General features: G+C 42.5%; 1 protein-coding gene across 3 annotated transcripts in view; it reads right to left on the reverse strand.

Annotated features, from left to right (window-relative positions):
• CACNA1C (calcium voltage-gated channel subunit alpha1 C) overlaps window positions 1-24,257 on the reverse strand; it is a 633,467-nt gene that overhangs the window by 210,250 nt on the left and 398,960 nt on the right. For all 3 annotated transcript variants that reach the window (XM_084640503.1, XM_084640501.1, XM_084640502.1), the window contains exon 7: window positions 22,023-22,207. In XM_084640503.1, coding sequence (XP_084496629.1) covers window positions 22,023-22,207 — 185 coding nt within the window. The remainder of the gene's footprint in view (window positions 1-22,022; window positions 22,208-24,257) is intronic.

Below are 24,257 nucleotides of genomic sequence, written 5' to 3' on the forward strand. Positions count from 1 at the left end.
AATCAACATAAGCAAAAGGCTTCCTATGAAAGGAAAGTTTGACTTTTCCCTTCCTCTCTAAGATTTTTTGTTCTTAAAAGTGTAATTACATCTGACAGTAAACCAGCTCCTTGGTGGTTAGATTCCTGTACAGTTCTTTGTTGACCCAAACTGTGATTATGTAATTTATTATATGAATAATCCAATGTCTAAATTTATAACTTTACTGGTTAAACTCTGGTGACAGATTTTGAATAGCATCTCTCTCACCGTCCCTTAAACAGTACTATTTCGAATGTAACCTTTTTTTGTAGATGTCCTGATAAATGTAGTAACTATGCACCTTACAATATATCCCAAACCACATTGCTCTTAACGTGAGCTTGTTTCTTCTTCACAAAAGTATAGATGGTGAGAAACAATCCCCAGGCAGCTCATTATTGGAAAAAGTGAATGGGACATAGAACTTAAATCCATGACATTTCTTTCCCTGGCTCCATAAGTCTTTTTTTCAATCTAAGGACAAAGCCCGAGGCTGGTTGTATATCAGTAGAAACCCCCAACTCCTTAGCCCGCTTATGTCTTTGGAACAACTAAATGATGCATTTCTGATGTGCTTGTGTCCAAAGTGGTAAAGAATGTACACAAAAGGGGGCAGGGGGAGGTTGTGTGTGGATGAAACTTCCATGGTGGATCTCCACCAGACCTGCAAAGAGATGTGACCAGTTGATCTGGGCATAACACACATGGCCCAAAAGTCATATAGGAGGGAACAAAGGACTACTTCTACTACTTCCCACCATACCCGTCAAGAGCTAGATTTGGCCTACTGACATGGTTGCCCCAAGGACCAGGATAAGGATTTCATCCTTCAGCTCCCACAGAGATTCACTATATACAATCCCATTAGGTGGTTTTCTCACTTGGTTCCTTATCCAACAAAGCACTTACATATGTGCATAACTGTAAGTACATGATTAATCCCATTGAAGTCAATGGTCAATGAGTTGTTACCAGTAGAATTGAAGCCAAAGGGACTATTCACATGCTTAAGGTTACACGTGTACTTAAGTGCTTTTCTTGATTGAGGCTTTGTTCAGGATTGAGGGTCATACATTATGGGGAGGTTATTTTCTGCCAGTTCCTTGGAAGGAGTCAAGAAAGAATGAGACGGATGAACCAAAAATCACTGTTATGTAACAGAGTATTAGACATTTCAGACCAGACAAGTGACATTTCAGTGCACCAAGAGAAGAATTTATCAAACTGAAATACACTTTTGGCATTCCAGAGTCTATAAGCTAGGTAATAAGGCAGGGGAACTGCAGGTTTCACAGCTGAATCAAGGCAAAGGCAGGGAAAAAAGCAACAGAAGAAATAAGACTTATTTTTACAGATCCTAAAATGACTGGATGAAATTGCTGCTGAATACCTTAAAATACAGTAATAAATTGACTCTTTTGCTTCTTTTCTCAATAGGACATCTTTCTAAAAATAAAACTTCATTCCCGATTGTCTTAAAAGAATCAAGATAGTATTTCAACCTTACTACTTTTAAAAAATAATTTTGTACTCAGCAACACTAGTAGAATTGCTGATGTGGAAAAGGAGGACTAGAGAGCTTAGCCCAAGACCTCACTCTGAGCCAATGACACTCAAAGGGCGACAGCACTCGACTAGCTGCTGCTGCTGCTAAAAGTGGTTATTTGCTTTGCTCCTTAAATTCACTTTATTTCAAAGTACCAAGGTTAGGACAAGAAATCTTAAGTAATGCTCTCTTGCCTCCTTAGGTCTATCTAGTACTTACCTATATGGCCCCTTCTACCACTTTATCTGAGTATATGGATTCAAACATTTTACAAATAATCTTAATAAAAAAACGTAAGACAGATACCTAGATCCTTTCTTAAAATATCTTCTGGGAAGGAAGGGCATGGGGAGGGAGAATGGGGAAGAAGAGCAGGGGCAGTGAGAAGCGAGAATAGGGAGTGGTATGCTCTGGCTATCTCCATATGGTGTGTGATCACTGGGGGACCATAGCCCGCTGGTGTAAATTAGAGCAGCCATCAGGATTTTCTAACTTAGAATTAGTCAAGTATATCTATTTACACTAGCACTTAGCTACATTTTCATCATTGGTTACATCCCCTGAGGATGTGTCTGGTTTTCCAATCGAGTGATGCTGTACAAAGTCCAAAACACATATTAACAAACAACATCTTTTGACTATCTAGCCCTAAATTACTGATATTCTACCCTGTCATGGAGGCCTTCAGCTGTGCTTTTTAGTCCTCAGTGTCTAAACATTGGACTCTATGACATTGCTTTACTCTTTCGTCAGTTTCTGTTTTCATTTTCCATGTGTGTTTGCTTCAGCTGAACATTCTGTTCTTAGGTCAGTAAAAGCCCACATTATTGTGAGAATTATAAGGTCTTTGTATGTGTTATGTGTATGTGCAGGAAGAGAATTAAAATGTGTATTCAAAGGCCAGAAGGTCAAAATATTGTGTACATACTGAGTCAGCTGAACTGGTTTTCACTGCAATATACTCATGCTGAAAATCCCTGCAGATCATATATTTTGATGGCATGTTAGTATGCTTTGCAGCAGGCTGTGATGGGGAAGAATACTGGCCCTTTACAAGGCTCAGGTGTGTTTAGTTCCTGTTTTAATTAAACCCATAATTTTGAAAGAGGTTCAGGAATGTAACAGTACAACATTCACTGATGTTAATAGATGTTGGCAGATAAATCCCCATATCCCCTTTTAAAAATATAAGCCTAAACATTTAGGAACTCTAGTGATCTGAAAGAACAGATGAGTGTACTGTGGTTCCCCCCAATAAAGTTAGAAGATTAAATGATACCAATAATACTACACTCAGACCTGGATTACCATGGGGCACAGACTATTTGAGAAGCACAGGCTACTTAGTTAGGCTTAGAGAACCAAAGCATTTTAATTTTAATTGATCAATGTATTAGTGGGCAATTTCTGTATTTCAGAGCATGGAGAGAGGAGAAACAATCAAAGCTGTCACAAATACATCACCCATCTACTGCACTTTATTGCACTATGTTGCAGGACCTTTACATCACTATACTCAGAAAAGAGGTGAGGATGCTGCCTTCCTGTGAGACCACAGCATAGTGCACTCCTACTGACAATATTAGTTACACAGCTAATATTCTGTACACCTAACGCAGCCAAGTTCTGGATTACAATGAGACTTCCATCACTCATACAGATCACATGTGATCACCTCTCCAGCTCATCCAGGGTTAATAAATTACAGAAAAAAATATTTTATTTTATTTTATGTCAGTACAGTGTAGCACGGAGTAATTGGCTGCTTCGCTTACAATTATCAGGACAAGTCCTCCACAGAAATTTAAGGAAGAAGTATTTGTGATATGATGGTAGATGTTATTTTATTATTGTCCACAGGTAGTTTAAAAAGATTATCAATGACCAAGTTTTGTTTTCTGTATTGTTTTTGAAATAGTCAGTAAAAAGATTATTTAGATACACCCCAGGTGTCCTCTTTGAGAGTTTGTGTGTTCTAAAACCACATGGCTGAGATTAGCCAGTGGGTGAATTAATCCTGGTACTGCAGGTCTGCAAAGAACTTTTTGTGACATCCAGGGTGTTAGCCTCCTTGCCCAGGCCAAATTTCAGTTCAGCTCAAGTCTTGCCTCTAGTTTCAACTGGATAAGTAATTCGTCATGTTCTCTCCTAAAAACCCTGTTATGCCATGTGGCAAGCACAGATGGTTCATGGAATTCTGCCTCAGAAGTGGCTGCATTTCAGGGGTGGGTCCCTGTAGAGAGGGTTGATTCAGATTTCACTTGCACTGGTGTAAATCTGAAGTAACTTCATTAAAGTCAGTGGAGTTACTTTGGATTTAAATCAGTGAGAGATCAGAATCAGGCCTGCAATCTGCAAAGTATGTTGGGAACCTTTGGGACAACGCAAGTTCTATAAATGAGACAAGCCAATGAAACAAATTAATAGAAGTGGAACGATCAGCTGAATTTAGTAATTCGATGACAATGCAAGGGGTGAATTAAGTGACCCAGAGGAGGTCGCTTCCAACTCAAATAATCCATAACATACAATGGGGCCATTATGCCACCTATTAAATCTGTTGAGCCTGATATCTTTTGGTAAGGTATACTTTTAAAACATCAACAGTGAATACAGAAAGCTTGAAATGATTCCAGTGCAGTTTAAAACTCTGTGCACTTACTGTCTAATGAATATAAAATACTTCTTGGACTGTCATTGATCCCTTCTTGAAAATAAGTGTGTTTTGGGCCTGATTTTCAAAAATGCATCTGCAAATACAGTACCCAATTTAGTGACACAAATGGACTGTCACAGACGCCATTGCAACTAACTGGCCATTTGCAAGTAAAAATTCCTACTTGTGGTAGGTTTCAGAGTAGCAGCCGTGTTAGTCTGTATCTGCAAAAAGCAAAGGAGGACTTGTGACACCTTAGAGACTAACAAATTTATTTGAGCATAAGCTTTCATGAGCTACAGCTCACTTCATCGGATGCAAGTTATTCACAGAAATTAGGCAAGCAATTCTGCACACATTTTTGCACACACAATAACAGATACATTTTTGAAAAGCAGTATCCTAGTATCTCATGTACAAACACTCTTCCCAACCATACAGTTTATAAAAGATTAGCTGGATTGTCCAAAGATGAAATTTTGATTTTCATGTTTTACAACATAAAAGTGACCTCTGTTCTATGGGGTACTTGGACAGTTGCATAATGTGGATGCAATAAATTCATCTGAACTACTCTCTTAAAAGATTCTAATGCTGTCCTGGATCACCTGCTCTCTGCTAAGGGATTGACTGTGACATATAGTCACAGCCCCATGTAGGGGAAGGTGAGCAGGTACTCTACTGAAGTGAGAGCTCCAGAAGATGTGCCTGGAGCAAGCAAAATGGCTCTGGGAGCTCCAATAAATACCGAGGTAGTGTGGCTGTTATGCCACCCTTGAAGCCTTCCTCTACCCCTGGTCAGTTCTGATAGCTGCTCTGGAGGGCTGACAGGGCTATGACCATGTCCCCATCTTTTACCTCTGGAGAGGCTAACACCAACAGGAGCAGTAGTCTGCCTTATCACTAACTATTTTGCTTGACTCTTGAGCAGCGGGTATAGCTGGAGGACAGAATCTATGCAATCTGCTTCCTTTGTCCACCTGCACAAGGGCTAGGTATAATCCGGTGCTAACTGCATTTCAGAAATGGGGTGTGTGTGTGTGTGTGTGTGTAGTGGGGCAAACATCACCCTGATACAATGCACATCACTTGTAAAAGCACACCAATCCAGATCTTCAGCACTTGCTTCTTTTCCAGTCTTGCCTACAACATTTCTGCCAATGCACTTCAGTCCTCACCTGTACTTCTGTGGCACTAATTGATGCTAACTGCTTCCAAGGGTGCTCAAAGGGAGCTTAGGGAAAGACCTGAGCACTTCAGGATGGGGAGATAATCTAAAATGGTGGGAAAGGCCGATTCTTCTGGGGAAACATGATGATGATGTGCCCAAACAGGAAATCTCTTCCGCTGACAAGTAGGACTTTCTGGTGGGTTCCTTCCTGCTATTTTTAGGATAGCTTGAACTGCTACTGAACATGTCTGCTCTCGATTCGACGTCCACCCAAATACCAGGCTGTGAGGTGGAGAGCCTGTGGAGTGGGATGTCTGATCTCGCCCGTGTCCTGTGTCAAGAGGTTTGGGAAAGATTGGAGGCTGATGCGAGGACGGGGCTGACAGGTGGAGAAGGTTGGGAAACTAACACTGTCTCGGCCATCTGAGAGCAATGAGGATGATCACTGTCCTGTCCTTTTGAATCAGTAAGAAAGGAATTGGGGGGAAAAGGTGTACCCTAAGGGCCTCTCCCATTAGATTGGGAGGGCACCTCCTTTGTAGTCCTGACCCTGTGCACCTCTGGAGCAGTGTGTCTTGCATTTCCTGTTTTCTTGTGACAAAAATTGGTCCCAAGATAGGAATCCTCATTGCCGGAATATAGTCTTTACTACAGAATCATGTAGATCCCATTTGTTGTTGACTGAAAGGTGTCTGTTGGGGCTGCCCACTAATCTACTGTGTATTCCTGGGAGGTGTACTGCTGGTAGGATGATTTGGTGACAAATACACCAGTTCCACAGATTGACCACCAGGCATAGGAGGGGATGGATCTGTCTTCCCCTTGCTTGTTGATGTAGAACACTGTTGTCATGTTGCCTGACATCCACCCAAATACCAGGTTGTGAGGTGGAGAGCCTCTGGATTGGGATGTCTGATCTTGTCCCTGCCCTGTGTCAAGAGGTCTGGGTAAGATTGTGAGGATGGGGCTGACAGCCCCATAATAATCTGAATATGCTGGGATTGTCTGAGTGATCAGAATTGCTTGCAGGCCTCATGGGCAGCTTTCAACTCCAGGAGATTTATGTGCATCCTGGACTCTCGGAAACTCCATCTTCCTTGTGCTGTGTGTTTGTCCAGATGGGTGCCCTATCCTAGGAGGGAGTCATCTGTAATCAATATCTTCTGGAGTGGGGGAAGAATGAAGGGAACTTCTGCTCTCTGCTCTACCACCAAACAAAAGAGTCTCTCACTGTGAGAGGAGAGTGTGACTAGCTTGTTCATAGCATGTCTACTTCAGATGTATGCCATCTTGCAGACAGGCTTGCAGACAGTGAAGCCAGGCTTGCAGACAGTGAAGCTGAAGTCTTGTGAAGAGTATCAGGTATGTACAGGACACCATGTGACCTAGGAGGATAAGATATGCACCAACTGATGGCTGAGGGCTCTGTCACAGTTCATTGATTAAACCTGTGTAGAAGTAGGTAAGCTCTGTTTCTGGCCAAGTCCAGAGTTGTTCCGATAAATTCCATGGTCCCTGATGAAACTAAAAGGGACTTCTGTGTGCTCATGCAGATTCCCAGTGACACTAGGAGATTGAAAGGAGATGTGATTGATGTCACTACTTCCCAAAGAGATCTCTCAGTCAATAGCCATCTTGGTAAGGAAAGACTAGCAAGCCATGGTGTCAGCAGTGTGCTGCCACTACAAAAAGCACCTTCGTAAACACTCTGGGTTTTGTTGCTTATCCAAAGGAGAACACTTTGTACTGATAATAATTTGGACCTATAGTGAATGGTTGTGGCAATGGTCTTCAGTTTAGAAGGCTGTCTATGATACTTCCTCTTTGATGCTGGTGCATACATACCCAGGGAGTGGAGGGTTGCTCTGGAGTCCTTCAATGACCGTAAAGACAAATCAGTCTTTTCACTAAATAAGTTATTCCCACTGAAGGGCAAATACTTTACAGTTGATTGAACTTCTCTGGGGAATCCCAAGGAGTACAGCTAGGATTAACAACACATAACAATAGCTGTTGCCATTGACCTAGAGGCTTTTTCAGCTGCATCAATTGCAACTTGTAGAGATGTTCTAGCACCAATCATCCTCAATAAAGGCCTGAAATTGTGCTCTGTCCTCTGGAGGGAGCTTGTCTCTGAATTCTGAAATTTTTGAATAGTTGACAAAAATCATACCAGAATTGCAGGCTAGTGGATGTCAATAACTTTTTTTGTTTTTACACAAGGAAGTTCATATGTTTGGCCTCTTTATCCGAGGGAGTGGACTTTGGGTGCTGTTGTCTACTCCTTTCAGTGGACACCTGAACCACTGACATGTTTGCGGGGAGGATGAATAAATAAAAACCCTGCTCCCCTGGCTGAGACACAGTGCCCGCTTTCTTCCCTCCTTGAAGCAGATGCCTGTGTTGCTGGAGTATGCCACATGATCTTGGCAGGCTCTAGGATGGCCTCATTAACGGGGAGCACCGCTCAACTAGCTTCTGAACTCTGTAACATGTCCAGAAACCCGTGAAGTCCTGAATTTCCTCCAGAGGAATCTGGAGCTCATCCACAACTCTCCTCACCAAAGCTTGAAACTGTTTATGGCCATCTGGATGAGACAGCAAGGCTGGGGCAGCCCCCTCCTCGGGTGATTCCAATAATACTCCTGTTGTGACTGATGGTACTGTTGTATCTGGTTCTGCCTCCTCCTCTTCCATGGGTTCCTGAGGGAGCACAGGCTGATCTCTGGGGGTGGGAGAAAGAGATGGTATGATTCTTAATGAGACCGTACTGATTCTGGATATTGCACGTATGGGTCCCACGGTTCCTAATCAGGTCAGTGAGAGAGATCCAACATAGGCTGAGGAGGTTCCCAAGGCCAGGGGACCAGCAGTCCTGGGTGAGGGGATGCCCCATCTTATGAGGGTATGGCAGGGTCCAGGTGATTCTGGAACTTCTATCTGGGTTTTCATCTCTTCCTTCATGCCAGATTCCCCCAAAGAGGAAATGTGGGTGACCGTGGTGCCCTCAGTACTGTCAATGTAGGGATGCCACAATTAATAGACATAATAGCGGATCAACATCTCTCATATTGTTTGTGGACTGATGGTGTTAGAATCTCCCTGGTAAGGATCAAGTCCAATAGAAGGAATGATTCTGGGTCTGGAAAGATGAAGATGTCCTCCAGACTGGCGTATCTGTCAGTCATCATTTGGGGTGAAGAGTCTTCTTCTTGTGCACTTGTGAGCTGGTGTAGAAGTGCTCTTGGAAGCTTATGTTTTCTTATATGCCCTTGGCAGTACTTGCAATGCATGTGGCTTTTGGGACCCTTTGTTGGTACCTGTGGTTGTCGTAGCCTTGGCTTATGTCTCTCTTTGCTCTGTGCTGATGATCCCACTCCTGTTGATGGTGCTGATGTGGGGGCACTCTTACTCTTCGGTGTCTGTGGGTTGGTACTGTGACCCATATGGTCTCTAGAGCCTGCTGGGACCAGGTGCAAAGAATCACCCGACTTAGAAGGTGTTGGGGAAACAGCCATCTTCTTAAAGATGTTTCTGAAAGTGGATTTCTCTTTAGGCTTTGAGAAGGCTTTGCACCCTCATGGTGAGGTTGGGAAGAGGAGTCCTTAGCGCTACTTTTGTTCGCCCCTGAATCTGAGGTAGTGTTGCTGGCTGGCACACTCCTTGATGTCTCTGCCCAATGTACAGGGGGATCTGCCAACCCTAGATCGGACTGGAAACTCATAGAATGCTCCATGAGAGGTTTCCTAAGTCTGAAGAGCCAGACACACCCTCTCAGCCTACTCAACAGGATCTATAGGATCCTGGCTTCTCCTTCATGATCCTTTTCATGATGACCTACTCTGTTGTTATTGTTTATTCCATGCTTACAGTATTTCTGGTGCTGTATAAAGAGACATTAAAAAGATCTGGGGCTAGTGGAGGATAATCAGCAAAACATGAGCTCCCAGTGTGATGCTGTGGCCAAAAGGTCTAATGCAATCCCGGGATGCATACCAGGGGAATCTTGAGTAGGAGTAAAGAGGTTATTTTGCCTCCGTATTTGGCACTGGTGCAACCACTGTTGGAATACTGTATCCAGTTCTAGTGGCAACAGTTCAAGAAGGATATTGAAAAATTGGAAAGTGTTCAGAGAAGAGCCACATGAACGATTAAAGGATTAGAAAACATGCCTTGTAGTGATCAACTTAAAGAGCTCCATCTCTTTAATTTAACAAAGAGAAGGTGAAGGGGCGACTTGATTACAATTTGTAAGTACCTTCATGGGGAACAAATATTTAATAATGGGCTCTTCAATCTAGCAGACAAAGGCATAACACAATTCAATGGCTGGAGGTTGAAGCTAGACAAATTCAGACCGGAAATAAGGCATACATTATTAATGGTGGGTACAGTAATTAACCATTGGAACAATTTACCAAGGGTTGTGGTCATTCTCCATCACTGATAATTTTTAAATCAAGATCAGACGTTTTGTTAAAAGATATGCTCTAGGAATTATTTTGGGGGAAATTCTAGGGTCTGTGTTATACAGGAGGTCAGACTAGACGGTCACTTCTGGACTTGGAATCTATGAATCTCTGCATTTGCTGGGTTCTGCTGGGGAAGGAGTGGAAGATCCTGCACTTAGTAGAGAGATGAGATTATCCAAGGCAGCATAAGCACCGCTGATGGTTGTCGCTGACCAGGAGGGACTGGAGGGCAGAAGATGCAGTTCTTGAAGTCTGGAATCCTGAACATAATCTGAGTCCTGTACTGGGAGTGGGGCTGCCCCAGAGGGGGATCCCCAAAATCTAATTAAGTAACTAATACTTAATTAACAAAATTTTATTCTACAATATTTAGAGATTCAAAGGCAGAACAGCAGCTCCGTGGACATTAGAGGTTCTGTCTCGGACCATGTGGTAGTAGAAAGGAACTGGAGAGGTAGACGGCCTGCACCCCCTTATGGCCTCAGTCTGAAACGTGAGAAGAAGAGCACAGGTGTGGAATAATGGACAGTACTATCAAAATCTTTCATTCTGAGGACCATGGTGCATATGCATACCCACAGTGGAATACACATAGGGACCAGCACTCGAAGAAGAATCTTTCTATTCCATTTCTGTGCCCTGATTCTTGTCTCATTTACACCAGTGTAACTGAAAAGGAAATTCAGGCTGTTGGACTCTCAGCTCCACTCTGCCAAGACCAGGTCTTAATCCAGATAAATGTCACACGTCACTATTCCCATCTTCCCTATTACAGATTGCTGATTATGCCAAGATATTTGTGTGCAGTGGTGATTTTGTCATCTGCATATAGGCCTCTAGTGACCTCCAAAATTATTTTGACTTATGTGACTTCATAAAGATTTGAATTCAGATCTCCAGAGGCAAAAGACCTAATGCGTTAACCTGCCAGGTCACCTTGCTCCTGAGTGAGTGTGTGTTAAAAACATGTAAAGATCTCTGAAAAAAAAATGCCCATAAGGCCCAAAGAGTATTTACCCAGGGGGCTGATAGTTCTTTCATTACAGACACCATAACACTTCCATCGCTCTCTGCTGCTTAAAAACCTTTTAATCTTTTAAAGGCTTTGGAAATTCACTCTGCAAAGATAAAGTGCTAATTTCAAGCATGAAAATATTCCTCAGGATAGCAGGCCTCCAGACCTACAGATTTTATTTCATTTCAAAATCCAGGGCTTTCCCTTCCTGTCTTTATTTTGTGTTTACATTTACACGGCTGATTATCCAGAAAGGGATTTGCTGCCCATTTCACTGTACTGCTGTTTTTTATCCTCTTCTATTTGTCTCAGTGCTTTTTCTACATAGGCTGACACAAGATACTACCATAGGTATATCAGAACAGCGCTGATTGCTGCATGCACACAAATATCCAAGTACATGCTGTTAATTGATTTACATAGTCAATTAAGCTCTTAAAAATAAAGATAATGAGAAGCATTAAAATATAAGCTGTTAAAACTGCTGATAAACACTCACTTCACTAAATGGAGGCACGACAGTCAACTTTTCTAATTTCCATCTGATCAATATATCCCAGTTTCCTGTCAGAGCTAATTTTCAAGCCATGATATTCCCAACAAATGAACTGACTTCAGCCTTTCCATTTTAGACGATGAAGCCATATTCACATTTCATAAACACGGACCACCTTCTATTGATGACAGTTCACAAATTATTCTCACAGTTCACAAATATAACATACAATATCTAGACTTGTACTGATGAAAGCTAACTCACAGCTCATAACGTACAGGTACTACACATTTCATTGATTATCCTACTAACTCCTCATTAACATAATACAACTGCTAGACTTTTACTGAGGAAACCATAATCAGAGCTCTTGAATGCAATGCAACTGCTACAACATTTCCAACAAAGCCACACTTAAACTTGTGATTGCAACCGCTATAGACAAGGCTGAATCTTCTGCTATGCTTGTGTGCATTATTAGCAACAAAAGGTACTAAAATACCCATCTGAAAGGAAAATCTCTGCAGTAAATGAAAGTCTGATTTCTATTATGGCCCTAATGGAAGAATCATTCATGTTATGAGTAACAGAACAATAGCTCTCAAAAGTTAACATCCCCGGGATGTCATTGTTTCATAATAACTTCTCACTCTATTGGGTCTTGAATTCCAATGGCATCTCATTTCCTTTCTCATTTCCAGGCTCCTCCTGTCTTTATGTCAAGCCTGTCTCTGGGTCCCCATTACCAGTGGCTCAGTCACCCCAAAGTGTGCAGCTTTCTGCCACTCACTCATAAGAGAGTACAGAGGATTTCATCCTCACGTCTTCCTGCAGGCAGAACTCCCACTGAAATCAATGGACTTTGCCTCTATGAGAAATGCAGGAGCCAATCCTAAGGGACCAACTCTGTCGTTAGTGGATGAGTGAAGTTCCAATCAAACTCAATGAGATTGGCATACATGTAACTGAGACCAGAATCGGGCTCTAAGTCTTGAAAGCAACTCATTAAAACAAAATTAGACTGGAAACAAATCAAATAATTATATCATCTATTTCTAGAGCTTCAATTTCTGGGGACATCTGACAAACAACATATCTACCTCATAGTCATAGGGCTGGTGGATGGACCAAAGACAACATTTCCAAAAGTGACCATGACTTCAGGGGCTTCAATTTTTGGATGCTCAACTTGACTTGCCTGATTTTTCAAAAAGTATTGAGTATCTGTCTTCTGGAAATCTGGCCACTCTCAAGTTGGGAACCCACAAATTGTTGCACCCAAAATCTCTTGTAACTTTTGAAATATTTGTCCCACCAGGTAAGCTCTCAATTTTCCAGGTTTGGGAAGAAGCTGAGGGACAGGAAGGTCTCTACAGTAGAGAAAAAGCCATCATTAGGTGAGAGTTTGAGGAAGAGCGAAGGAAGAAAGAGGGGTAAAGAAGGGCAAGAGAAAAACAGGGCTATTAAAGAAGTCCTTCACAAGCAGGAGCATTGGGCAGAGGCACTCCATTAACACCAACCCATAAATATCCAAGAAAGAAGCTTATCCTAAACAGAGAGCCTCTTAACATATTCAGGAGGGGTGCCCAAAGTGAGGCTTGAGGGTCACATGAAACCTGGAGTTTTAAAGTGCACCCTCTTTGTATGGAGCCAGGTTTTTGCTGTAGGAGTAAAACAACAAGCCATTCCTATTAATCGCTCAAGGAAGACAAAAGTACAAGCAACTGTTATGGTTGCATATGCATTTGTTTGTGAAAAACAGATTTATTGCTTGGGCCATAAATTGTAAGCTTGGCCATTACTCTTCTGACAAGTCAATGTTGTGGCCCCTCAGTGCCACAACATGTGGGCACCCCACTGTATGGCATTGTTACAGCAGATGAAAGTGGAATAACCTTTGTGATCAGTGAGACCATTTGCTTGTGCTCTAATTTTTTTATTTTATTTATTTTTTGTTATTTTTCACCTCCGTGCCATATCCTGTCAACATGATCATAAAACCCCGCAATAAAAATCCAGCACTTTCTGGAAAAAATAAATGCTGTGGAGCAGAGAGAGGTATATTCTGAGAATCAGATCATTCCCTTGTGCGGAAAGCCTTACTAATTCAAGCCTGAACGCTGTAAGAATAAAGGGTTAGAAAGCACAACACAGCTGGTGAAAATTGGGGGTTGCAGTTCTGCATTTAACATTTTCCACTTTATGGCAATATCACTGTACTCCTCACCACATCTTCCTCATCGGGCTTCACCAGGCTGTGGAGGGATGAGAAAAGCTCACAAAGCACGTCAAGGCTGTCAGCAAAGTAAATTATATCGATTGCTTGGTTTCTTCCCCAATTTGATTTCCTGATAGGAGTTTCCAGGGTGACTGTGAGCTCTGGTTTCAAGCTCATTTACTGAATCATCTCAGAAGTATGATTTCATAGATTCATAGACACTAATGCTGGAAGGGGCCTGTTAAGACAGCACATGCTGCATCTAGCGCATGATACCCCGGGATGGGTCATCTAACTCACTTTTGAACATTTCCACTGATTCAAACTCATTGTGCTGTCTTGGCGGCTGTTCCATTGTATTACTGCTCTTAGAGTGTTTTCTTATTCTGTGTAGGGATTGGGCCAACCTATGAAGTTTGGTCCTCTTAAATTTGAGGGGGTTGAAATCCTCCATTCCAGATCAGGTCCCTCTTAGACAGATGGTCTGAAACACTGATCTTGCCTGAAGTCCAGGAGGGTTCAGATTGAGTGTTCTAGCTCATGTCCATCTCTAATTATATTCACGTGAAACCTGCCCTTCTTTACTTTACAACTATTACTTTATAGTCAGAGCCCCAGTGCAAACTGCCATTGCAATGTCATGTTTTCAGAGATTTTGGCCAAGAATTCAGAAATGTTGCATGAATTATGGGAAACAAACAAATCCCTCTTCACTGAGGTAGGCTGAATGGCTCTTTTTAAAAGTGGTCATTCTGCTTGATCCTAGAATTCAAGCTGCAAGAACCAGACTGCATTACTCTGCACCGTAAGTATTCATTGCACCACTGCAAAGTGGGTGCAATCATTCTGATTTGGTAGCATTTCACACCCACTCTGCACTCACTTTGGACTAGTGGATATGATACCTCTAGGTGCAGCATAATGGAGAGCCAGACTTCCAGAATTAAGATTATGTCTATACCACAGAGACTATGTCTGCATAGCCCCATAGTTTAGACACAGTCTACAGTGACAGAAGGGGGTTATTTTTCAGTGTAGGAACACCTGATTGAAGATAGGAAGCCCTCTTACATTGACCTAGCTATGTCTACACTGGGGGTTTTGTTGGCATAGCTACGTTGGTCAGGGATGTTTTTCTCACACCGCTGACCAACGTTGATGTAACTTTTCAGTGCAAACCAGGCCTAATGCTGCACACGGCAGTCTACATGCAGTGTGTCCCATAGCTCAAGCTGGAAGGGGCAGACCGTATACAAAGTTTAACACCAATTCTAGATATTAGTCTTAGTCTATAGCATATTAACTGGTAAGAGACACCTCCCCTAAAGGAGAGCAACAAAACTGCTAAAAATAATTAAAAGTAAGCCCTGTTAGGAGAACTGGATCTGTTCAGTCTGGAGAAAGATTGGGAGGAGACGTGATAAATGTCTACAAATACTTAAATGGGATGTTATAAAGTAGACAGAGATTAATTATTCCCATTAGTCAAACAGAGTACAAGAAATAAAGAGCTACAGCAGAGATTTACTTTAAAAGAAAGACGGGGCGCAATCTGTAACATTTAGATCTCGTCTTCTTCTAAATGTTCCTAAAATTCAGTGGTGTTCTGAATGGGATTTGGTCAGACTTGTCCCTACTTTAAAACCTCATAAAATCAGTTTAGGCAATGGAATGAGCTGCCGAGACTAGACACTCATCTGTTCAGAGGGGATATGGGAATGATAAGGTCAATCTTGTCCTGATAAACAGGAAATAGTATGACCATTAGTGATTCCTTCCAACTCAAGTCTATGATTCAGTGGCTGGGATACTTTGGGTGTCCAGAATGTTAATACATCTGAGACTCAAACCTCCATAGTTCATAGGGAGAAGTTCTACAATGTAAACCAAAAAAATGAACAACCTCCATCTGGCTCAGCCAATGTAGGAGATGTACTACTGTAAGCTGGAGCTAAGCTAGAAATCACTGTGGCCCTGATTCAACAGTCTATCCCCATTCAACAAAGCACCTGATCACATGCTTAATTTGGGCACGTGCTTCAGACTTATTGGCTTCAATGGGACTTAAAATTAAACATGTGCTTAAGTCCTTTGCTAAATTGGGGCCTCTTTGCATATATTATGCTTAGTAATAATAATAAATAGTAGGGTGACCATATTTCCCATATGTCCCTGAATACAGGTACTCATTTTTAAGCAAGTTCAATGGCAATCAGAACTATGCAGTACAAACAAACATCAAGTTGACTGAGTCCCTGTTAAAAAGAAATACTGCATAATTGGATTCTTTTTATTTACTTTCTTATCTTTAAGATTTTAGGGTTCACACAGGGAGAGGTGACATACACACACACACACACACTCCCATACACCTCTCTCACGGGGCCGGGGGGGTGTTGACTGACTGACCCTTCCTACTCACAAAGTGTCGAAAGGCAGCTAACACCTCCTGGCTGCTGCTGGCCAATGACATAACTCAGCCACATCCTGTCCCCTGGCTACAGCATGGGAAGGAAGGGCTTAAGGTCTAAGGATGCGTTGTGCACCAGGACCCAGGGAACCTGACTGCAGGGGCTTCAGCCCCGTGCTCCCTGGGGGCAGGACCCAGGGAGGGGGGCGGGTGGCAGGTGAAGAGGGTGCTAAGCCGACTGCAGGGGCTTCAGCCCCGTGCTCCCTGGGGGCAGGACCCAGGGAGGGGGGCGGGTGGCAGGTGAAGAGGGTGCTAAGCCGCCTGCCTGGGGTGCTGCTGTGGAGCCTGCAGGTTCAGGGCATGAACAGGCTGGAAATCGCTCTCCCCACCCCACTCCAGAGCTTAGCTGAGGGGTGGAGATGCTTCCCATGTCACCACTGTGCAGGGCTTTGGCACATGCAGGGCTTGGCTCCTCCTGGCCAACCCCTGGGGCGGGAGGGTCTTGCACTTTCCTGGGGTGCTGGGCCAGCCAGAGGCAGTTGGGGAAGGAAGAAGCCTGCCAGCCAGACTGTTAGTGAGCTGAGTGCTCTGACCAGGGGCTGGTTCTCCGCACAGCTCTGGGAGTGGGATGTGCCCTGCCGGGGGAGGGGAAATATGGAGGAGCAGCAGGGCTTGTGGGGAGGCAAAGGGGCAAAGCAGGGAGAGGACAGTGAGAGGGAGAGCATGTAAAGGGCCGATTGGTGGGCAGCAGAGGCAACATGTAACCAGCCCTCGCCTGGCACCTACCCACACTCACCAGCCACCGCAGCTCGCAGAGCACAGCCAGTGCCAGCCGGAAATGGGACGGGGGCAGGGCCTTGCTGGCTGAGAGCTGGCATGCAGAGGGAGCTGCGCTGATGGACCAGCAGGGGGAGCGGCCAGCCCTGCTACCAGCCTTACATACCCACCCCCATTGTCGGCCACTGGACGCCCCCACTCACCGTTGGTGGACTGGAGGCTGGCGAGCAGGGATCTGGCCAGCAGCAGGATCCACCAGTACGGATGGGGTGGGGGTGGGAGAGAGAGAGACAGAAAATACGAACAATTTGCCTGTTTTTAAGAAAAAGTCGGGACACCTGCAAGAGGGCTTAAATAAGGGACTGTCCCTTTAAAAATGGGATGTCTGGTCACCCTAACTTGAGTTAACCTCACAGTCAGAGTCTATTCTGAAAGGTGTTGAGTATTCACCACCCCCGTTGAAGTCAGAGGGAGCTGTGGGTGTTCAGTGCTTCTCTGGATTTGTATTATGAACTATTTATTTGGAATATTTAAACGATCAATTTCCTATGTGGTCTTATTTGTAATCATAAGGCCCCTTCAATGTCTCTCTTGCTAGGACAACTTCACCAAGTTCAGAAAGTCACAAGCAAACTCCACATGGAATGCTGTTTTCCAACAGAAGGCCTCAGCAATTCTACTTTTAAAGATAGGGGACTGTTAATATTTCTTAGGGCTTTAAATGTTATTTAAGGAGGCAGCAGAATTTTTGCTGGACATTGCCACCCAAGTGACAGTGCTGGGGTAGCATTTTCAATGCATGAAGGATGCAGAAGGCATTTGGTGCTTACTTGGCACAGTTCTGCTCAGATTTACAGCCTGTGCAACCTCACTGTCTTGCATGCAGAATTTGGACCACAGTAAATTAATAAAATAAAATAATAATAAAAAATAAATAACAACAATAATAATAGCAAATAAAGTAATGTTAAAACTAAGGAGGGGCATCATTTTTTTCTAAAAATTCAAAGGAAGCCAACCTATTTGCACACACTATCCACTGGGTGAGAGAGGAGCTTAGAAAGCTTATTGATTTTATTGACATTACTTTAAAAAAACATGCTATGGAATGAAAGTTTGCTGATTTAAATGCCTCTGACACTTTTCATGGGCAGGCAGGTTATAGGCAGGGAAACAATCTTGTGAGCTGGAAGGGATAGGCTTCACTGAAGATGAGAAAAACAGCAAGTGTGAGAGAGGATGCAGGAGAGAATGAGGTTAAAATCTGCAATAAAGTGTCTTAGAAGTGTAAGTTTAATGAAAAGTCAATTGGACTTAAGCTCCTAGGTCACTTGTGAAAATTTTATCCTGATTGAACAGGAAATTGGCAAATTATTGCACTCTGGTACCATGGTGTTGTTGGGTCTGTCATAAGACTCTAGACAGACAGACAATCAGACTTCAAAAGTTTTCCTAAGTGGCTCGCTGTTCTTTCAGCACCTGATTCTGAGAGGTGTTTGAGCATCCTCAACTCCCATTGATTTTAATAAGAATTGTGTGTGTTCAGCACCTCTCAGAATCTGTCCTTAGTGGAGGGGAAGGGGGAAGCAGAACTGAATATTACAAGGCACTTAGCAATGTTCAGTCAAGGAAATTGCTCAATTGACTGAACATTTCCAACCAACTAATTCCGCTCAAAGGCTTCTGACTTGATCTACTGAGTTTAAGGACAGATACTTTCCTTTTCAGACTTGAAGGGAGAGCAAAGCAAATTCCCTACCTGTAATTCCTGTGCTCAGAAGATAGTTATTACAATAGATCCCATCCCCAAATACGCTCTTATGGGTCCAGGTCTTGTGCATGTGACTGCATGTGGAGCATTGAGAGATTAAGGCCAGGATTTTAAAAAGTGAGGGGGGAAGTCCTAACACTATTGAAGTCAATGGGAATTCTTCCATTGACTTCAATAGAGCCAGGATTTCACTCTGAGTACTTAAATTGGCAAGACCTACCTATATCCTATGCCACTTCCTAAAATACTTCACTCATTCCAGAGGGTTGGAAATTTTGGAACCCTGTTAACGCTTTACTATTCAGAATGTTAAGTCTCCATGTTGCTGTAGGTATCTTAAAGACATTATACCTTACTCTTTAGCTTTGTATACTCTACTGCATAAACCTGTGCATGTTTTTTAAGACATCTGCAGACACGGTTGAAATGTCAATGTTTATAGGGTTTCAACATGCCAACTATTATAGCTATAACACTTGTCATAGATGTGTACAGTAGTCAACATTGAAAGTTAGCTTTTGCTATACAAATACCACTCTTCTAAGTAGCGCGAAATAATCATGGCATCTCAGATACTACTATATGGCAACTGCTGACAAACACAGACTTTTTAATGGTGGCCAATGTATCTATATAACATGACAAAGTCAAACCGTGGTGTGGATACAAGGGCACAGTTAAGATTCTTTGAATCACCTTAGCCCTAAATGTCCATCATTTCTGGTGTCCTTTTCCTAGTGTTTTTTCTAAAGTGTAACCTGAACTTTGCATTACCTGGCTTTCAGAAGTTGATGGTGTGGATTATTTTTTAGTTACAGAGATTTTACCCTTTTGTTATTGATACTATATTTACAACCTTAATTCCAGCTTGTGAGGGAGCAGAGAAACAGCCATCTGGCACAGCAGGGGTTAAAGAAAACCTTTGGGTGCAGCTAGCCCAGCTCCACTACACCTGCGGCCAATGCCAGACCTGGATGGGACGGGGGGTAGAGAAAAGAAGGGAGCCAGGCTCAGTTGGGGGCTGACTGGCGAGGAAGCAGGAGGTCTCTGCCTGCTCGAAGGGTCAGCTCAGAAATCTGCCATCCAGAGCAGCTACTTGAGGCAAGTAAGGGCTCCCTGCCAAGGGGAGGCTGCAAATAAGCCGCAGCACTTGGGGCAACTGGACTAGCGGGGCCATGCCCCAAATTGAAGAGAATGGTAGGAAGTAGCCTGGGGAAGTGGGGCTTAACTCCCTGCTAGGATGAGAGACCCCATTACCCCTGTTTAGGGGTTGATCTATACAGGGCCCCGGGATGGGACCCAGTAGAGAGGGAGGGTCTGGGTCCCCCTACTACGGCCTCGGGCCTTACAGACTGAAAGACCACTGATCTAGCCACTAGGCTGCCCGGCCACAGAAGACCCTATCACCGAGCTTAATTAAGATTTTTTGTCTAGGAATAATTTAGAACTGAGAACAAGAAGAACATATTTTTTTCCTTCCAAAGCAAGTGTTCTATATATCCACACCCTGAAGACTAAGAGCTCCAGGGTTGTCCGGAAAAACTAATACTCAACAATCCATTATAATTTGAGGCCTCAATATACTGTACTGTATGAAAGGAAAAAAATAACTTCAGAAAGTAGCTCAAACCAAACCAAAACCCAACAGCCAAAAGCTAGGTTGCTCTAGGGAATCCATGAAAAATGAAGCAATCTGTAGCAATCACAGTAGAAGAGTATTTATCGGTGGCTATATGCTTTTGGCTCCTAATATTAGGTGAATAAGAACTGATGACTGTATCCCAAGTGTTTCATACCCTGTCATATGAATGATGCAGGGACCCAAGAGCGTAGAGACGCGGGGAAGGTCTATTGTAAAACCTACCGTTAGAGAAAATAATGATAATTTGGGGGATTCATTTCATATGAATTAACAGTGTACACTGCCACAAGTGCATCCCTATTTATTACTGATTGTCTTATTCACCTTGCTTTGGATTCTCTCAACTGAACGGCCCATAAGTCTCTCTCGAATACCCAGAGATACAGCTCTCAGATACTATAGTGATGGATACTATTGAAATATGACAGACAGATATACTCTTTGTATCAAATACTGAGAAATTTTGCCTGGTTTCTTTTCTGGTTTTAGGTTTTTCTTCACTGTTTTTATTAATGTATACTCTTGTTTCAAGTAAATCTAATTTTCATTTCACTAGACCCAGATTGCTCTCAAATATTTTCATCTCTGCCTCTTATCTTAGTCACTAGGAGGGAACTGGCATCACAAGGTTAATCTAAATTTAAAAGGGTAAAAAGACCATCATTATCTGTGTGAGTCCTGTCCGTGTGCAATGGATATACTGTAGACACTCTAAATCTTCAAAGAGAAATATTTTAAACTCTAACCCAGTGGCAGGTGGAGTGCAGTTTCAGGATCAAGTTTAAAGGAGATGGGGGTGTTGATTAACAGCACAAGCTTACCCCAATCCAGATCTTTTCCCTATTTTCCTTAGAATATTCTTGTGTTAATTCTACTATGCACTGAGCCTCAGGTTATATTTACACTGAAATTCCTATCATACTGGGGGAACAGAAGTCTCTAAACATAGTTATAATCCAGACTCTAACAGTATAGTCAGGACTAAATCATGTTTTAAGCATGTTCCTGAACCATGCTGCAACCCTGCAGAAGTTCAAGGCAGTAGCATAGTTCAGGAGCCCAGGTAGGTCCAGTTTATAATGAAAGATCAATCCTTATTTTGGACTACTATGCTTTTACCAGGTCCCCAAACATAACAGGAACTACACTATGGGACTAAAAAAGCCAAAGGAAGCTGAATGCAAGTCTCCAGGTTAGGACTATGGTGAGGATGATAGTTAATTTTAAGGTTAACATCAAGATTAAACATAGAATTTAGGTCATGATTAAGATAAAAATTCAGGTCATTATCTAGGTCAATATCAGAATTAGGATCAGGGTAAGAATTAGGGTCAGGATGACGATCATAATTAGGATTAGAGTGCAGATCTAGAAGGATTTTCTGAACTTCCCGATGAAATCCATGGGTCTTTTCATTCTAGTGCCTTTGTTAACAGCAATGCCACTACATGGTTATCTTTACTCATTAGAAATATTGCTGCATTAGTAATTTATATTGGTGTGAGATAGCTGATACATCGGGAGGGTCACTCAATGACACCCAGCTCAACAAAGGTACATTGCAGATTCTCAAACCAAAATGCCACCTGCCATCTTTTAACATTTTAATATAATAGAAAGTTCACATTTAAATTTTAAAAATATGACAGCTAACAGCTTCCATGTCATCCCATTGACACACTAAATTAATTAAAGCCATATATTATTAACCCTCCCATTACCACACATAACCAGTGAGCAAAATAAAGACCAAGCCAGAGCCCCATATTCTCAGCATGGCAGGACAGCACTATTAGTCCCAGGGATTGGTCATTTTCGGATACGTACCCAGTAAAGGACATCTGTCCAGCCCTCCATAGTGATGCACTGAAACACAGTTAACATGGCAAAGGCAAAGTTGTCGAAATTGGTAATGCCATGCTTGGGCCCCTCCCATCCTGCTTTGCACACAGTGCCATTCTGACACTGCCGTCCATGCGCTGATTGAGGAGCACAAGGAGAGGGGTCCTCTTCTGCAGGTGTATCATAAATGATGGGAAAACAAGAATGAGAGAATTATTAAGTACTGCATGAGTCACTGGAAAGGCAAAAGAAGGATACTTGCTTTTGAGACCAGACTTTTGCAGTGCATTTGACACATTATTTGAAGGCACCACCAAAAATTGTATTGATTTTAACCAGGCGCCGGTGCATTTTTTGGTTTGGCTTTTTTATTTTGCAAAGGATAGACAAGTTACCAATTATGACAATCAAAATTGTCATTTATGTTTTTCAATATACAACCTTCCAGAAACAAGAAAGAGTGCACTCATACATGAGGAGATGCTAGGTTACATCAGTTGCATTTCTTTGGTGTGCACACTGCAACTATGATTTTCCATTTCCATATTCACGGGCAGTCTGGGTTAACTTAAGGTCACTTATGTCCCCTAGCACTGAACTGACTGAAGCTCTCTTCCTGTGGAACACCTTACCTCAAAGGAACCAAGCTTCAGGCTTCAGTGCTATGGAGTTGCTAAGGGATGCTGGACTAATGTTAAACTGCTGTGATGCATTTCTGGAGCTCAGAAGCTTTGCAGAATGTTATCCACAGGTCCTGTGATGCTCAGAAGCTCTGCAGGACCATAACTTCTGATTAATCACCTGCCTATTCTATATAGGTTTGGGGTTTCTCCCAATTTGTAAAATTAAGAACCCAAGCTACACATCTGTTTCAACTCTCCAGTGCATTAAAAAAAAGCCCATGAAAAACATTTTAATACATACAAATAAACACAAATACTAATATTGGGACCATAGTAATACGTAATGAGAGTGATTGATCAGTAAGAGTACAGTCCTGCTGTCCTTATTCAGGCAAAGCTACCATTGAAAGCAGTGGGAGCTTTGCCTGAATTAGGACTGCAAGATAAGGCCCTACATTTAAAATAGATATGTGGGGGTTTATTTTGTTTGTTTCTATCTATTTTATTTGTTGCTACTATCTTTTTCATGAGACAGCTTGTTCTTGTGAGATTTCCAAAAGTTCTGGTAGTGTTTACGCCAAAGTACATCAGGAGTAGGAAGATCAGAATGAGGTGCCTCTTCAGTAGTTACCATAGAGAAAGATAATATATATATATATATTAACAGAGCGTAAAAATCCATGGCAGGTCATTACAGTTCTAGTACATTTTCTAGCAATTGAAATTTGCTGACCTTATAAGAAGGTAGAAACTAAGGAACTCTTGTGGCAATTTCCCTCTGTATGATATTTTTTCGCTATATGATTGTGACTGAGATAGAGTCATTAGTACCCAGCATCTCACGGTGATCACTGATGCTCAGGTCAAATAAATCAAATGATAAACAGCAGATGCATAGATGTGTAAGTGACAGTCTACTGGATTTTCTTAGGAGGTATTTCCTGATGGATTTCGTGTGCAGGATTCCTCCCACTAATTCATTTTTACTTTCAGAATAACTTCCTTTCTAACCACAGACACATCCTGAGAGAGAAAAGGGAAGGGCTGATCATAGATTAGAAACTCCTCTGCCATGATAGTAGTTATTAAAGTTTACAGTATTGTATATTTGGGGCCTGGAGTTGTTATAGAATAGGTGAGTTGTTCAACTCTATGTTGCTGACTCAAATCCAACTCAGTCTGCTGGTGAGAAAGTCATTACTGTCTTATTGCTTTAGTCAATGGGAAATGAACTGGAGGTCTCAGCCCAGCTGCAAATGGCAAACATCCACATGAAAAAGCACCACCACACTCATCAGGAATTCACAACTCTGCTGGAAGTCTCAACAGAAAGGCCAATGACTGGATGGGCTGTGGAGACTGAGCTAAACTCTCACCGTTATAGCTGGTTTCTCCATATCAAAGTTGAGTCCTGTTTATGGGGCAGAGTAGAAGGAGTTTTCATTTTTGCTCCCCATATTGTACGTGTTTTGTGGAGAGCTAGAGAACTCTATCTCCAGTGCTGGCACTCAGGCACCTTTCAACAGTGCTAAATTCATTTAAATGTTCTAATTCAGGGAAAGTTACATTATGTTGGGAAAGCCTCACTTGGAAAATA

This window comes from Lepidochelys olivacea (assembly GCF_965140295.1).
Source record: "Lepidochelys olivacea isolate rLepOli2 genome assembly, chromosome: 1".
Classification (NCBI taxonomy): Eukaryota; Metazoa; Chordata; order Testudines; family Cheloniidae; genus Lepidochelys; species Lepidochelys olivacea.